We start from the raw sequence: 15,308 nt of genomic DNA on the forward strand, positions 1-15,308 counted from the left end.
GCTTTTGGGTTTGGAGAAAGAAGTAAAATATTAAAGTGCACTTAAACAATGTAACCTAAATCAAGTGCACTCGTGTGGTCTCTTCATGGTATTTGACACGGTCCAAAGTGCCCTGAGAAGTATGACTGTCAGACAATGTCAGTTTTTGAGATAGTTTTATCTCTGTGATTTCAGTGAGGTATCGTCTCCCCCTGTACTGGTACTGCATGTGTGTACTGGTACTGTATGTGTGTACTGGTACTGCATGTGTGTACTGGTACTGTATTTGTGTGTGTACTGGTACTGTATGTGTGTACTGGTACTGCATGTGTGTACTGGTACTGCATGTGTGTACTGGTACTGCATGTGTGTACTGGTACTGCATGTGTGTACTGGTACTGCATGTGTGTACTGGTACTGTATGTGTGTGTGTACTGGTACTGTCATGAATGTGTGTGTACTGGTACTGTATGTGTGTACTGGAACAATGAAAAGTGTGTACTAGCACTGCATGTGGTACTGGTACTGAAATGTGTTTACTGGTACTGCATGTGTGTACTGATTACTGCATGTGTGTACTGGTACTGCATGTGTGTACTGGTACTGTATGTGTGTACTGGTACTGTATGTGTGTACTGGTACTGTATGTGTGCAGAAAACACAGTACTTCACTGAATCTTCAGAGAAATCCCTTTTCCATGTGTATTCTGTGAACAATGAAAAGTAAATATAGCAGTAATTGGTAACTACTGAAATGGTCTTTTTGCCATGGTTTTACTATTGACTTGATTATTGGTATGGGTAATATACATGGGCAGTGTAGTACAGGTGTTATGGTTTTTACTATTGATGTGTATAGGTAGTATTAATGGAGCGTGTGGTGTAGTACAGGTACGTACCAAGCTGTGGGCTCAGTAATTGACTCAGTCGTTTTGCTGCTCTCTCATCTTGGCTGTGATCTCCTCTCTCATCTCACAGTGTTTGTTGAGGTCCTTGACCTCCAGAGGCAGAGAACTGTTCCACACCATCAGTACAGACTGCTCGTCTGGGAGCACACACACACACACACACACACACACACACACACACACACACACACACACAGTACTCTCAATATCCATTTAGGTTTTCTTGGGAAATTCTGTGTAGTTGTTAGGTCTTTGTCATTGTTTCTTACCATATCGATTCTTATCTTGGGACAGTCTTCTTCCCAAAACCAGGACCACATTCTTACGGTTTAGTGTTTCTATGATATGAAAATAATACACGAGTTTGTGAAACAGGAAACAACTCGCAAACAGGAAGCAGACCTAAGTTCAAATACTATTTCAAATATCTCAATTACTTTCACATATTCAAAGTATGTATTTAGATATTTTTATTTGAAACAAAGAGTAGTTGAACATTTGAATGTATTTAGAAATATACTCCCATGCACTTTACCCAGGTATTTGAAAATCCTCTTAAATACAACTGCGTTGACTATTAGCTTTATAAATAACCCTTAAAATACTTGTTTTGGGCTGTGTATTTGAAGTGGCAGACTTACCATTAGGCAGAAAAGGCAATTGCCTCAGGCCTCACATCATCAAGTGGCCTCATGAGCTTGGCATATTAAAAAAATAATTATACTAGTAATCATTTAAAAAAATCTATCTATTTATATATATCTGCTCGAGGCCCCCAATGAGAAACATAAACAGCCATACAGATAGACAGACAGTCGTTACCTATAAAAACAGAGGCCATGCTGCGTATGGACTGGCAGTGGGGGCTGATGACCTGCAGCAGCTGGAGGTTGGCCAGCTCTACCAGGAGGAGGTGGCCTCCACGGGTGCCGATCCACAGGGTGGTTTGTTGCACCAGGAGGGACTTGATGTTTGCCCAGGTTGGAGTATCCGCTCCAAATTCAAACTCTGAATTAGCCTTTCTGGGTTGCCGGCTGGAGTCGTGTCTATGGGCCAAGAACACAGAGTGGGTTCAGGCAGTGGTTCCCAAACTGTGGGGCATGTGAGGGGTAGGCGGAGGAGTGAAACAATTTAGGAACCACTTTCTTTTTTTCCCACAGCAGTGGAAACGTGTGTGTGGTGTCAGAGTGGAGCTGACCTGAGTAGTTTGGCACAGTCAATGCTGTCAATCATCCGCTCACTCTTCTTATTCCACACCTCCACGCTCTGCCCTCCAGCCTTGCTGAGGTACACATGCTTCTCCACTACCATACGAGACACACACGGCTCACAGCTCACCGCATGATGCTGCCTGAGGAGAACACACACACAGAGCAACTCACTTCACATTTAGAAAACAAATCAACAGCCCTGCAGGCCGCCAAAATATCTGGTTACATCTCTGAAGGTGACACTCACTGGAAGAGGCTGTTGGGTTTAGTGTCAATGGTCTTACAGACGCCATAGTCTGCGGTAAAGGAAAGGATTCTGGTCCCACAGCCGGCCCACACCGTGGTCCTGTCCAGGGAGTGACCTGATTGGCCCAAACACATCACTGGGGTGTTGACGTTCCCGATGTGCAACGTCTTGACTGGCTGGCCATTCTCCACCTGGAGCGCAGAGTCCTCATAAACCGTCAGAATTCCATTTGCTGTCCCAACTAACAAGTAATTCTTTCTTTGACTGAAATTAAATCCAAAAAAATCAGTGTCAGTACTTTACTTGGTAACATACTGTTAACATCACTGTAAATACAGATGAAATATTGTATATTCTACGTTTACCAGATGTACTTTTCCATGTACAGCTATTTGGAACGAGCATAGCATAGCAGTAGTCATAGCCATAGCATAGCATAGCATAGCAGTAGTCATAGCCATAGACATAGCATAGCAGTAGTCATAGCCATAGACATAGCATAGCAGTAGTCATAGCCATAGCATAGCAGTAGTCATAGCCATAAACATAGCATAGCAGTAGTCATAGCCATAGACATAGCATAGCAGTAGTCATAGCCATAGACATAGCATAGCAGTAGTCATAGCCATAGCATAGCAGTAGTCATAGCCATAGACATAGCATAGCAGTAGTCATAGCCATAGCATAGCATAGCAGTAGTCATAGCCATAGCATAGCAGTAGTCATAGCCATAGACATAGCATAGCAGTAGTCATAGCCATAGACATAGCATAGCAGTAGTCATAGCCATAGACATAGCATAGCAGTAGTCATAGCCATAGACATAGCATAGCAGTAGTCATAGCCATAGACATAGCATAGCAGTAGTCATAGCCATAGCATAGCAGTAGTCATAGCCATAGACATAGCATAGCAGTAGTCATAGCCATAGACATAGCATAGTAGTAGTCATAGCCATAGCATAGCATAGGGTTTGATACCGTGACCAAAACAGAGTCACTTGTGACCTTTTCACTTGGCAGTGCGACACACATTTATTGGTCGCAACATTGCCGGGGAACATTTTTTACCTGGTCATGCTTTTGTAATATGTATTATTATTTATATTTTATTATAATTTATTCAACTGTAATGTGCAATTGACCAAAATTAAAACAACTTTCAGAAGAGGCAACAACTGCACGGGAATGCCCCTGTCTGTGTGTGTCAGTCGATTATCCCGTCAGTCGCCCTCTTGGGCCAGTGAAAAAAGCATAGTAATAATGCTATCTTTAGTGTAGGCCACATAATTGCTAAAAAAAAAAACAGAAGGATTCCTGAAGCAGTTTGTTCGTCATGGAGATTATTTATCACACGTGCACTGTACACATACAGTATAGCCTATAGATAATCTGTCGGGCAGAGAGCGTGCAGCTCTCAAACAACTGGTTGTTGCGTGGAGTGAAGATCCACAGAGGTAGAAAGGATGTTCCAAGTTATGGCATCTACCAGTAAATGCCAAGTCAAGAATGGGCAAATCAGGCAGCGGAGGCCGTCTCAAAATAACGTCTGGAATGGAGTCATTGGAATGGTATCAAACACGTGGTTTCAATGTGGTTGATACCGTTCCACCAACTCCATTCCAGCCATTACTATGATCCGTCCTCCCCTCAGCAGAGCCTCCACTGAAATCAGGTATTTAAAAAGTTCAAAGTCTTGGCTGAATATTTGCGATGCACAATTAAGTCAACATGGAATAGCCTACCTTGAAAATCTGACATTACCTCGTTGATCCTTGAAAAGTCATCGAAGTCATGGATGCCAATTTATAAATTCCACTGCTCCAATATAATAATTATGTCATTTCATTAATGATCAGTTTTTATGAGAGATGTAGGCTCTTTCGTTGTTTAAAGCCATTTCAATTGAAGAATGTTGCGCTAGTCTGTTGCGCTTGTTGAGGTTATCATGAGCAAGACAACATTGAATAATGGCTTCAACTTGGTTTTCCATACAGAGTGTTCCATTACAATGGGAACCCGGTTAATGGTTGCTTTCTCATTTTAAAACAGGATACAGTAACCTCTCAATAACTCTTCAACATCTCAAATGGCGAGACTGACTAGCTATGGACAGACTTCATTAGTGTGTTTGTGTCGGGAGCAATGCCCACATTATTCGGATATATTTTAGAATGTAAAATGCCATTGGGTAAGCAGGCCTATTAGAATATGCACTATTCTTCGTGGTAATGCATACTTTTTTGCATAGATTTTGTGGGGAGTTGTTTTGCTGTAGGCTATTACAACAATTAAATATAAATGTAAGTCCTTGAAAATGTTAATTGTTTGTCACTGGCAAACTTACCTGAATGCCAAGCCCTGCTCTGTGCGGTGTGCATAGGGTCTATATGTCTACCTCTTTGTGTAGCTGTTAGCGATGCTAATGTTAGCCTAACTGTTTTCGGGTGGATGGAAAGGCATTTAAAAGGTAACTACAAAGTAGCTTATGCCTACCTGGCAGAATCATGATTATTTGCATCAATCCAGTGGCCATTTGTTTTCAAAACTCCATCACATGTGCAGAGCATGGGAAGTAGGGGTGCTGAGAGTGCTGTAGCACCCCTGAACAATCTCAAAATAAATAAATATTTCACAAAAGCAGCGCACTGGTCCTTTACTATTGCTGTTTTAGCGAACCAATACAGCCATCTGTAGAAACACCTCCACAACTGGCTGACTTGGTGCAGACCTGAATTAAAGGGTAACTACATTTTTTTTTTAAATCTAAATTTCTCAGATTTTTCCCAGACCTTAAAAATGGTTGTCCCCGATGTGGTTTAAGCATTGTTATGGACTTAGAACATCCAATTTAGTTGTTTTTCTATTAAAAAAAGTGTGATCTTGAGAGCGAAAACCTGAAGAAATGCAAGGAAATCAGTCCATCTCCCCACTAACTTTTTGTTTGTTACCTTGCCATAATTGTAAAAAGTTCTGCCCTCTAGAGGATTTCTCAGAAAATTACACATAGCACTTTAAAATCTGCAATAAATACATTTTGTACTTTATTTGAACAGTCTCTTTCCTTTGCTGTTACAGTAAATATATACAAATCAATGTAAGAACACAAGGCCATGCTAATGTAAAAGATGGCTAGCCATTATTAGCCTGGTTCTCTATGGAATGCAGGCACATTATGGGACACAGGTCAGGTCATTATCAATTATATATATCTATATCTATATGTATATATATGGGTAGTGGGTTCGATTCCCGGGACCACCCATACGTAGAATGTATGCACACATGACTGTAAGTCGCTTTGGATAAAAGCGTCTGCTAAATGGCATATTATATTTATATTATATATATTTTTATAAACAAAATTGGTTTGACCAAATGATGTTAGTGCAGAACCCTGATATAGCCATAGCTTAGCATCTAGTCTGACACTCTCTTACCTGCGCTGAGGTTGTGTGTGGAAGAACAGTGATGTCACAGCGTCGGTGACACTCTGCAGGTTGTGCCAGTTGGACAGGTTCTGAGTGTTGATCATGACCAGTGCCCCTGATTGTGTACCAGCCACCAGCCAATCACAGGCTTCGTCTGGGACTTGGACAGTCACCAGGCATAAGACAGGACTCGTGTCAATCACCTGCAGGGAGAAGACAGACATTAGCATTGAGGAATACGGGAATTTTAAACACAGATTAGTCTGTGTTTGTGTATTGTGAGGACCTATGTCAAAGAGACTTATGAGGACTTACAGTACCAGTCAAAGGTTTGGAAACACCTACTCATTCAAGGGTTTTTCTTACATTTTTACTATTTTCTACATTGTAGAATAATAGTGAAGACATCAAAACTATGAAATAACACACGTGGAATAATGTAGTAACCAAAATAGTGTGCAAAGCTGTCATCAAGGCAAAGGGTGGCTACTTTGAAGAATCTTAAATATAAAATAGATTTTGATCAGTTGAACACTATGGTATTTCATCATTTTGATGTCTTCACTATTATTCTACAATGTAGAAAATTGAAATACATTTGAAAAACCCTTGAATGAGTAGGTGTGTCCAAACTTCTCACTGTATGTCAAAGATACCTGTATTGTGAGGACATATGCTATTGCTTGAATACCTGAGCTCTAATTATCTAGATGCAGTGATACATTTATTGTTACAGCTGGTATTGTGTTGGAAACAAGTACTTTGCAAATCCCTACAATGTGAGTGCCTTCGTTGAGAGATCCTCTATTATGAATACCTGTGTTGTGACTTTCTCAGTCTCCAGGTCGACAGAAGCGACACAGCCCAGTCTCTGTGTGCTGCTGCCCCCTCCCACCCAGGCCCTTGGGTTAGAACTGGGGCCGTCGCTGGCGCTGCTGTAGCCCACCGTGAAACACTCAGCATTGGCAGCTCTGCTGACCACCAGCTCCCTCATCAGACACAGCATCTCCCCAGAGTTCAACCTCTCAAACACCTACAGTACACACAGGCAAATATAGTCACAGTTAGTCAAACACCAACACAAATGCAAGTAGTCAGTTTAGTCAGTTCAAAACCTACAGACAGTCAGTGAAACATCTACATTTCACACACAGCCAGGCGGAGACAAGTAGCAGTAACAGTAGAACAGTTACCTGTGTGGAGGTGGGTCTGTCCTGGGGATTCTCCCTCATACAGTCCTTCATAAGGCCTTGGAAGCCTGGCCAGGGAGAGCAGCCGTGGTGCCTCACTGGGTCTGGCAGCTTGCCCTGCACAGCGATCTCGTCAAACTCGCTGGGGAACTTCATGCCATCTGAGATGCGCTCACCACAGGTCAGCAGGTCGTATAGCAGCAGGCCGAACGAGAACACGTCTGCCTGCTGGTTGTAGATCACATTGCCCCGGGCAACCTCTGGCGCCCGGAAACCTGGGTGGGTGGAGAGAGAAATGGTGAGGGGAGAGGGAGGGAGAAAGAAGGAACAGAGACAGAGAGTAAAATAGAGGAGGAGTCAGGGGGCTAGAGGAGGACAGAGACAGAGAGTAAAATAGAGGAGTCATGGGGCTAGAGGAGGAGGACAGAGACAGAGAGTAAAATAGAGGAGGAGTCATGGGGCTAGAGGAGGAGGACAGAGACAGAGAGTAAAATAGAGGAGGAGTCATGGGGCTAGAGGAGGACAGAGACAGAGAGTAAAATAGAGGAGGAGTCATGGGGCTAGAGGAGGACAGAGACAGAGAGTAAAATAGAGGAGGAGTCAGGGGGGTAGAGAAGGACAGAGACAGATAGAAAGGGATGAAGGAAAGGAATTTGAAACATAATGAGATGTTCCCTAAATGTACACTGCAGGGTTAGTTCCTACCTGGGGTGCCCTCAGAGCTCCTGACCCCCATGCTGCAGCAGCACTGAGCGATGCCGTAGTCTGTGATCTTAGCGATGGTCTCGGAGTCAGTTTTCAGGTTGAACAGCAGCACGTTGTGAGGTTTCAGGTCCCGGTAGATGATCATGGACGAGTGGAGGTACCTGGCAATATGGAAGGGAGGTAAAGTGAGGAAACAGTGATGTACAACGTGTCTAAATTGAGAGTTCCCAATATAGATCATCAATTCAAATGTGTTTGTTTGGGTTTACTATAGACATACAGTGGGGCAAAAAATGTATTTAGTCAGCCACCAATTGTGCAAGTTCTCCCACTTAAAAAGATGAGAGGCCTGTAATTTTCATCATAGATACAATTCAACTATGACAGACAAAATGAGAAAAATAACATTGTGGGATTTTTAATGAATTTATTTGCAAATTATGATGGAAAATAAGTATTTGGTCACCTACAAACTCTCACAGACCTGTAACTTCTTCTTTAAGAGGCTCCTCTGTCCTCCACTCGTTACCTGTATTAATGGCACCTGTTTGAACTTGTTATTAGTATAAAAGACACCTGTCCACAACCTCAAACAGTCACACTCCAAACTCCACTATGGCCAAGACCAAAGAGCTGTCAAAGGACACCAGAAACAAAATTGTAGACCTGCACCAGGCTGGGAAGACTGAATCTGGTAAACAGCTTGGTTTGAAGAAATCAACTGTGGGAGCAATTATTAGGAAATGGAAGATATACAAGACCACTGATAATCTCCCTCGATCTGGGGCTCCACGTAAGATCTCACCCCGTGGGGTCAAAATGATCACAAGAACGGTGAGCAAAAATCCCAGAACCACACAGGGGGACCTAGTGAATGACCTGCAGAGAGCTGGGACCAAAGTAACAAAGCCTACCATCAGCAACACACTATGCCGCCAGGGACTCAAATCCTGCAGTGTCAGACGTGTCCCCCTGCTTAAGCCAGTACATGTCCAGGCCCGTCTGAAGTTTGCTAGAGAGCATTTGGACGATCCAGAAGAAGATTGGGAGAATGTCATATGTCTACTCGTCATGTTTGGAGGACAAAGAATGCTGAGTTGCATCCAAAGAACACCATACCTACTGTGAAGCATGGGGGTGGAAACATCATGCTTTGGGGCTGTTTTTCTGCAAAGGGACCAGGACGACTGATCCGTGTAAAGGAAAGAATGAATGGGGACATGTATCGTGAGATTTTGAATGAAAACCTCCTTCCATCAGCAAGGGCATTGAAGATGAAACGTGGCTGGGTCTTTCAGCATGACAATGATCCCAAACACACCGCCTGGGCAACGAAGGAGTAGCTTCGTAAGAAGCATTTCATGGTCCTGGAGTGGCCTAGCCAGTCTCCAGATCTCAACCCCATAGAAAATCTTTGCAGGGAGTTGAAAGTCTGTGTTGCCCAGCAACAGCCCCAAAACATCACTGCTTTGGAGGAGATCTGCATGGAGGAATGGGCCAAAATAACAGCAACAGTGTGTGAAAACCTTGTGAAGACTTACAGAAACAATTTGACCTCTGTCATTGCCAACAAAGGGTATAAAACAAAGTATTGAGATAAACTTTTGTTATTGACCAAATACTTATTTTCCACCATAATTTGCAAATAAATTCATTAAAAATCCTACAATGTGATTTTCTGGATTTTTTTTCTCATTTTGTCTGTCATAGTTGAATTGTATCTATGATGAAAATTACAGGCCTCTCTCATCTTTTTAAGTGGGAGAACTTGCACAATTGGTGGCTGACTAAATACTTTCCCCCTCACTGTACTTGGAAATAACTGAATATCATTGAACACTTTGTCTGACGCGTGTGTACGTTCTTGTGGGCATTCACCTGTATGTAATGTGTGTATATATATGTTTGCATGTGTCTATTGAGCGATTAACCTACCTGAGCCCGTCGGCCACCTGCAGAGCAATCCTGTGCTGGAGCTTGCGGTTGAGGCTGCTGTTCTCGTGTTCAAACAGAGAGTCCAGGGAGCCTCTGGGGGCTAACTCCATTACCAGGAGATGAGGGGCCGCCCCGGCTGCCAGCAGCCCCACCAGGCTGGGATGGTGGAGACGACCCAACACCACCAACTCCTGGAAAGAGACAGAAGGAAAAGAGACCAACTTAAGAGTACTGCTTGTCTAGCCTGAAGACAGTGTCACGCACACACACACACACACACACACACACACACACACACACACACACACACACACACACACACACACACACACACACACACACACACACACACACACACACACACACACACACACACACACACACACACAACCTGGTCTGACATATCACATTAAATTATTCCGCTACTCGTTCGTTACATACTTAGTCTGAGCCTGCCATCATTGAAGTGGTTTGTGGTGACGTCAAAATGAGGGGTGTTGTACAAAAAGTAATCAGCGATAGGATCATCTCTAACCGGAGCAAAGAGTCTGGATAGCCAGCAACTGCTTATCGGATCCATTTCCAATCAGTCAATTCAGGAAGTAACCTGAAATTCCTATTTCCCAAATTGACCCCAACCTCATAGCTTCTCCGGGACTATATACAGTGCATTCGGAACGTATTCACACCCCTTGACCTTTTCCACATGTTGTTACGTTACAGCCTTATTCCAAAATGTCTTTAAAAACAAATTACCCTTACCTACACACAATACCCCATAATGAGATTTGAATAAATTTTTGCTAATTTATAAAAAATAAAAAATGTAAATATCACATAAGTATTCAGACCCTTTACTAAACACTTTGTTGAAGCACCTTTGGCAGCGATTACAGTCTTGAGTCTTCTTGGGTATGATGCTACAAGCTTGGCACGCCTGTATTTGGGGAGTTTCTCCCATTCTTCTCTGCAGATCCTCTCAAGCTCTATCAGGTTGGAATGGGTGAGCGTTGCTGCACAGCTATTTTCAGGTCTCTCCAGAGATGTTCGATCGGGTTCAAGTCCGGGCTCTGGCTGGCCCACCCAAGGACATTCAGAGACTTGTCCCGAAGCCACTCCTGCATTGTTTTGGCTGTGTGCTTAGGGTGGTTGTCCTGTTTGAAGGTGAACCTTTGCCCCAGTCTGAGGTCCTGAGTGCTCTGGAGCGTCCCCACAGCATGATGCTGCCACCACCATGTTTCCTCCAGATGTGACGCTTGGCATTCAGGCCAAAGAGTTCTATCTTGCTTTCATCAGACCAGAGAATCTTGTTTCTCATGGTGAGAGTCCTTTAGATGCCTTTTGGCAAACTCCAAGCGGGCTGTCATGTGCCTTTTACTGAGTAGTGGCTTCCATCTGGCCACTCTACCATCAATGCCTGATTGGTGGAGTGCTGCAGAGACGGTTGTCATTCTGGAAGGTTCTCCCATCTACACAAAGGAACTCTAAAGCTTTGTCAGAGTGACCATCGGGTTCTTGGTCACCTCCCTGACCAAGGCCCTTTTCCCCCAATTGCTCAGTTTGGCCAGCTCTAGGAAGATTCTTAGTGGTTCCAAACATCTTCCATTTAAGATTGATGGAGGCCACTGTGTTCTTGGGGACCTTCAATGGTGCAGACATTTTTTGGTCTCCCCCCAGATCTGTGGCACAATCCTGTTTTGGCGCTATACGTACAATTCCTTCAACCTCATGGCTTGGTTTTTGCTCTGACATGCACTTTGTCAACTGTGCGACTTTATATAGACAGGTGTGTGCCTTTCCAAATCATGTCCAATCAATTGAATTTACCACAGATGAACTGCAATAAAATTGTTGAAACATCTCAAGGATGATCAATGGAAACAGGATGCAGCTGAACTCAATTTCGAGTCTCATAGCAAAGGGTCATAGCACTTGTTTTGTCTTTGTCATAATGAGGTTTTGTGTGTATATTTCTGAGGAATATAGGAATATGTTTTATTTAATCAATTTTAGAATAAGGCTGCAATGGAAAAAATGTGTAAAAAGTCAAGGGGTCTGAATACTTTCCGAAGGCACTGTAAGCCTGTTTTTTCCTCTATATCTCTCCGGGACCAGCAATGATCACTAGAACTTCCTGGTCTAGGAGCTATTTTCCAGCTATTCCTGCAGACACTAAAACACCTGACTCAGATGATTAGATTACCTGTCGGAGTAGTCGGTGTATATAGAGATCAGAGGCATGCTTGTTGAAAATCTTCACTGCCACCTCTTCATTTTTGTAGATGCCTCGATAGACAGACCCAAAACCACCATCCCCTACATTCAGAAAATGAACAAATTTGTGTCATTGACACTGCAGCTGTTGAAAGAGACGACCGTCCCACTGACCTTTCTGAGCTTTGTGATTTGCCTGTAAATGAAAAACACAATACAAATAAAATTATTATTGTAACTGACCCAGCAGATTCTCCTTGGTAAGGTCTATCTCAAGCTCCTCACTGTCAAGGATGATTCCAGCAGGCTGGTCACTGAGGATCAGGTCTGGAGCAATCTGAGAGATGGGCACTGTGCAGCGAGGGTCCTCCGGGTTTACCAAAAGACAGTCTACAGGAGGAAGGGAGATTAGAAAAGAGAGAGATCAGGCATAAGTTAAAGGTCCAGAGGGATCAAAAATTGATTTCTTTTGTTTTATATATATTGCCACACTATGATGTTGGTATAATACTATGAAATTTAGAACATTTGAATAATTCCATTTTAGGGCTCCTGAGTGGCGCAGCAGTCTAAGGCACTGCTTCTCAGTGCTAGAGGTGTCACTACAAACCCTGATTTGATTCCAGGCTGTATCACAATCGGCCGTGATTTGGAGTCCCATAGGGCGGCGCACAATTGGCCCTGCATCTTCCAGGTTAAGGTTTGGCCGGGGTAGGCCATCATTGTAAATAAGAATTTGTTCTTAAACTTGTTGAGTGTAGGGGGCAGTATTTTTGTTTTTGGCTAAAATAACGTACCCATTTGAAACTGCCTATTTCTCGGGCCCAGAAACTAGAATATGCATATAATTGTAGAAAAGATAGAAAACACTCTAAAGTTTCCAAAACTGTCAAAATATTGTCTGTGAGTATAACATAACTGATATTGCAGGCGAAAACCTGAGGAAAATCCAAAAAGGAAATGCTGTTTTTCCTGAAAGCTCTCTGTTCCACTGGATGCCTTGCCTCCATTTAACCTTTTGAAGCTAGGGGGCACTATTTTTATGTTTGGAAAAATAACGTTCCCAAAGTAAACGGCTATTTCTCAGCACCAGATGCTAGAATATGCATATAATTGACAGATTATGATAGAAAACACTCTAAAGTTTCCAAAACTGTCAAAATATTGTCTGTGAGTATAACAGAACTGATATTGCAGGCGAAACCCTGAGGAAAATCCAATCAGGAAGTGCCTCTTATTTTGAAACCCTTCTGTTCCTATGCATACCTATCCTCCATTTAAAGGGATATCAACCAAATTCCTATTTCTCTGGCTTCCCTAAGGTGTCAGTCTTTAGACATAGTTTCAGGCTTTTATTTTAAAAAATGAGGGTGTAAGATCACATTGCGTAAGTGAATAGGTAGGGGCTCTCAGAGTGAGTTTTTGCACTACAGAGTAAAGCCGCCATTGTTCCTCCCGCCGTTATTGAAAAACCTACACACTCAGTTGATATATTATCGAATATATATTTTTAAAACTACCTGAGGAATGATTATAAAAAAACGTTTGACATGTTTCTATGGACATTATGAAGACTATTTGGAATTTCCGTCTGTGTTGTCGTGACCGCTCTTTCATGTGGATTTCTGAACATAACGTGACAAACAAACAGAGGTATTTTGGGTATAAAAATTATCTTTATGGAACAAAAGGAACATTTGTTGTGTAACTGGGAGTCTCGTGAGTGAAAACATCCGAAGATCATCAAAGGTAAGCGATTTAATTTATTGCTTTTCTGACTTTCGTGACCAATCTACTTGGCTGCTAGCTGTTTGTAATAGTTTGTCTACTGAGAGAGATGTTCTTACATAAACGCTTGGTATGCTTTCGCCGAAAAGCTTTATTAAATCTGACACGCCAGGTGGATTACCAACAAGCTACGCTGTGTTTTGCTATATTGCACTTGTGATTTCATGAAAATTAAATATTTGTAGTAATTTAATTTGAATTTGGCGCGCTGCAATTCAGCAAATGTTGATGAAAATGATCCCACTAACGGGATGGGTGCGTCAAGAAGTTTTAACTAACTTGCCTAGGTAAATAAAGGTTAAATAAATAAAAAATGTGTAAGGGCTGTTTGAAAAGACCACCTGAAATTTCAGCCTGTTTTGTTGGGATGGAGATTTGGCCTCCCTGGTGACATCACCCGACAGTGAATTAGTTAATAGACCATTAAGAAAGAGAGTTCCAAACCTCTCTGCCAATAACAGCTAGTTTTCTGTTTTTCATCGCCACTCAGACCACTCCAAGACAGTCCTAGCAAAATTATTGCTTGAGAAATCGCTCTTTGCTAAGAAGCTATGTTTGTTTATTTTTTACCATTTGAATGGCAAAAAAAATCACAGTAAGGTGATTTGATATTGAGATAAAAACGGCTACATTAGACTTTTAAAAAGGTATTGTTACATTAAAGTAGCTCTTCGTGTATCTCTCCCATGAATTTAACAACATGCACAATTGCTTGTAGTGTTACCAAATTGTTGTGATTTCTTTCAATTATGATATTCCAGAAACATGACTAACACAGGTATCGATTGTGTCAAATCCAAGCGTTAAAAGACATACCTTTATCTATGTGAGTGAACAGGTCCTCCAGCAGTATCTTGCTCCACTCCTGTCCATCCTTGAAGCTGTACAGAGCCCATTTCTTCAGCAGGGTCTCTCCGTTGCCATGGATATCAGTGGCGAGGAGACCAGGGAACCACTCCTCCAAGAGAGAGTCAACATGGTCCACTACCTGACCCAGTAACACACGACCTGAGGAGTAACACAACCATCATCATCACCACCACCACCACGTCACCCGCAACCTCTGTATTGAGCTAAAGAGCTGCCGCTTTCAAGGAAAAGGACGCCAATCCGGATGCTTATAAGAAATCCTGTTACGACCTCCGACAAGCCATCAAATAGGCAAAGCGTCAATGCAGCAGTAAGATCGAATCCTACTACGCCGGCTCTGATGCTCGAAGGACATGGTAGGGCTTACAAACTATCACTCATTACAATGGGAAACCCAGCCGCGAACTGCCCAGTGACGTGAACCTACCAGATTAACTAAAAGGCCTTCTATGCTCGCTTCGATGCAAGCAACACTGAACCATAAATGAGAGCACCTGCTGTTCCAGACGACTGTGTGATCTCACTCTCCATAGCCGATGTAAGACCTTTAAACGGGTTAACATTCACAAGGCTGGGGGGCGGAATACCAGGACGTGTACTCAGAGCATGTGCTGACTAGATGGCAGGTGTCTTCACTGACAGGGTCGTTAGTGATTGGAGTCACCTTGGCTCAGGGTATTTAAACAGCTTCAGTAATCACTCGTCTCTATCTGCTCCTCCAAGTATGATCCTGTTTGTTTGTTCCTTTGTAGTTTTACTTAGTTTTCACTCAGTCATATTCACACATACAGACTCACACATCCATGCACTTTACATACACCTTACATTATG

General features: G+C 42.7%; 1 protein-coding gene across 6 annotated transcripts in view; it reads right to left on the reverse strand.

Annotated features, from left to right (window-relative positions):
* Positions 1–545: 545 nt before the first annotated feature.
* Positions 546–15,308, reverse strand: part of lrrk2 (leucine-rich repeat kinase 2) — a 56,486-nt gene continuing 41,723 nt past the window's right edge. For 5 of the 6 annotated variants that reach the window (XM_052466284.1, XM_052466281.1, XM_052466282.1 and 2 more), the window contains exons 37-50: positions 14,424–14,615; positions 12,063–12,209; positions 11,809–11,921; positions 9,606–9,796; positions 7,671–7,831; positions 6,969–7,240; positions 6,593–6,808; positions 5,785–5,978; positions 2,346–2,609; positions 2,086–2,238; positions 1,710–1,933; positions 1,157–1,225; positions 879–1,024; positions 546–686 (exon numbers count right to left, since the gene is read on the reverse strand). In XM_052466284.1, the coding sequence (XP_052322244.1) occupies positions 903–1,024; positions 1,157–1,225; positions 1,710–1,933; positions 2,086–2,238; positions 2,346–2,609; positions 5,785–5,978; positions 6,593–6,808; positions 6,969–7,240; positions 7,671–7,831; positions 9,606–9,796; positions 11,809–11,921; positions 12,063–12,209; positions 14,424–14,615 (2,318 nt within the window). In that variant the 3' untranslated portion in view covers positions 546–686; positions 879–902. Of the gene's footprint in view, positions 687–878; positions 1,025–1,156; positions 1,226–1,709; positions 1,934–2,085; positions 2,239–2,345; positions 2,610–5,784; positions 5,979–6,592; positions 6,809–6,968; positions 7,241–7,670; positions 7,832–9,605; positions 9,797–11,808; positions 11,922–12,062; positions 12,210–14,423; positions 14,616–15,308 lie in introns of those variants that run through there. The other variant, XR_008066812.1, reaches the window with a different exon arrangement.

This window comes from Oncorhynchus keta, chromosome 17 (assembly GCF_023373465.1).
Source record: "Oncorhynchus keta strain PuntledgeMale-10-30-2019 chromosome 17, Oket_V2, whole genome shotgun sequence".
NCBI lineage: Eukaryota > Metazoa > Chordata > Actinopteri > Salmoniformes > Salmonidae > Oncorhynchus > Oncorhynchus keta.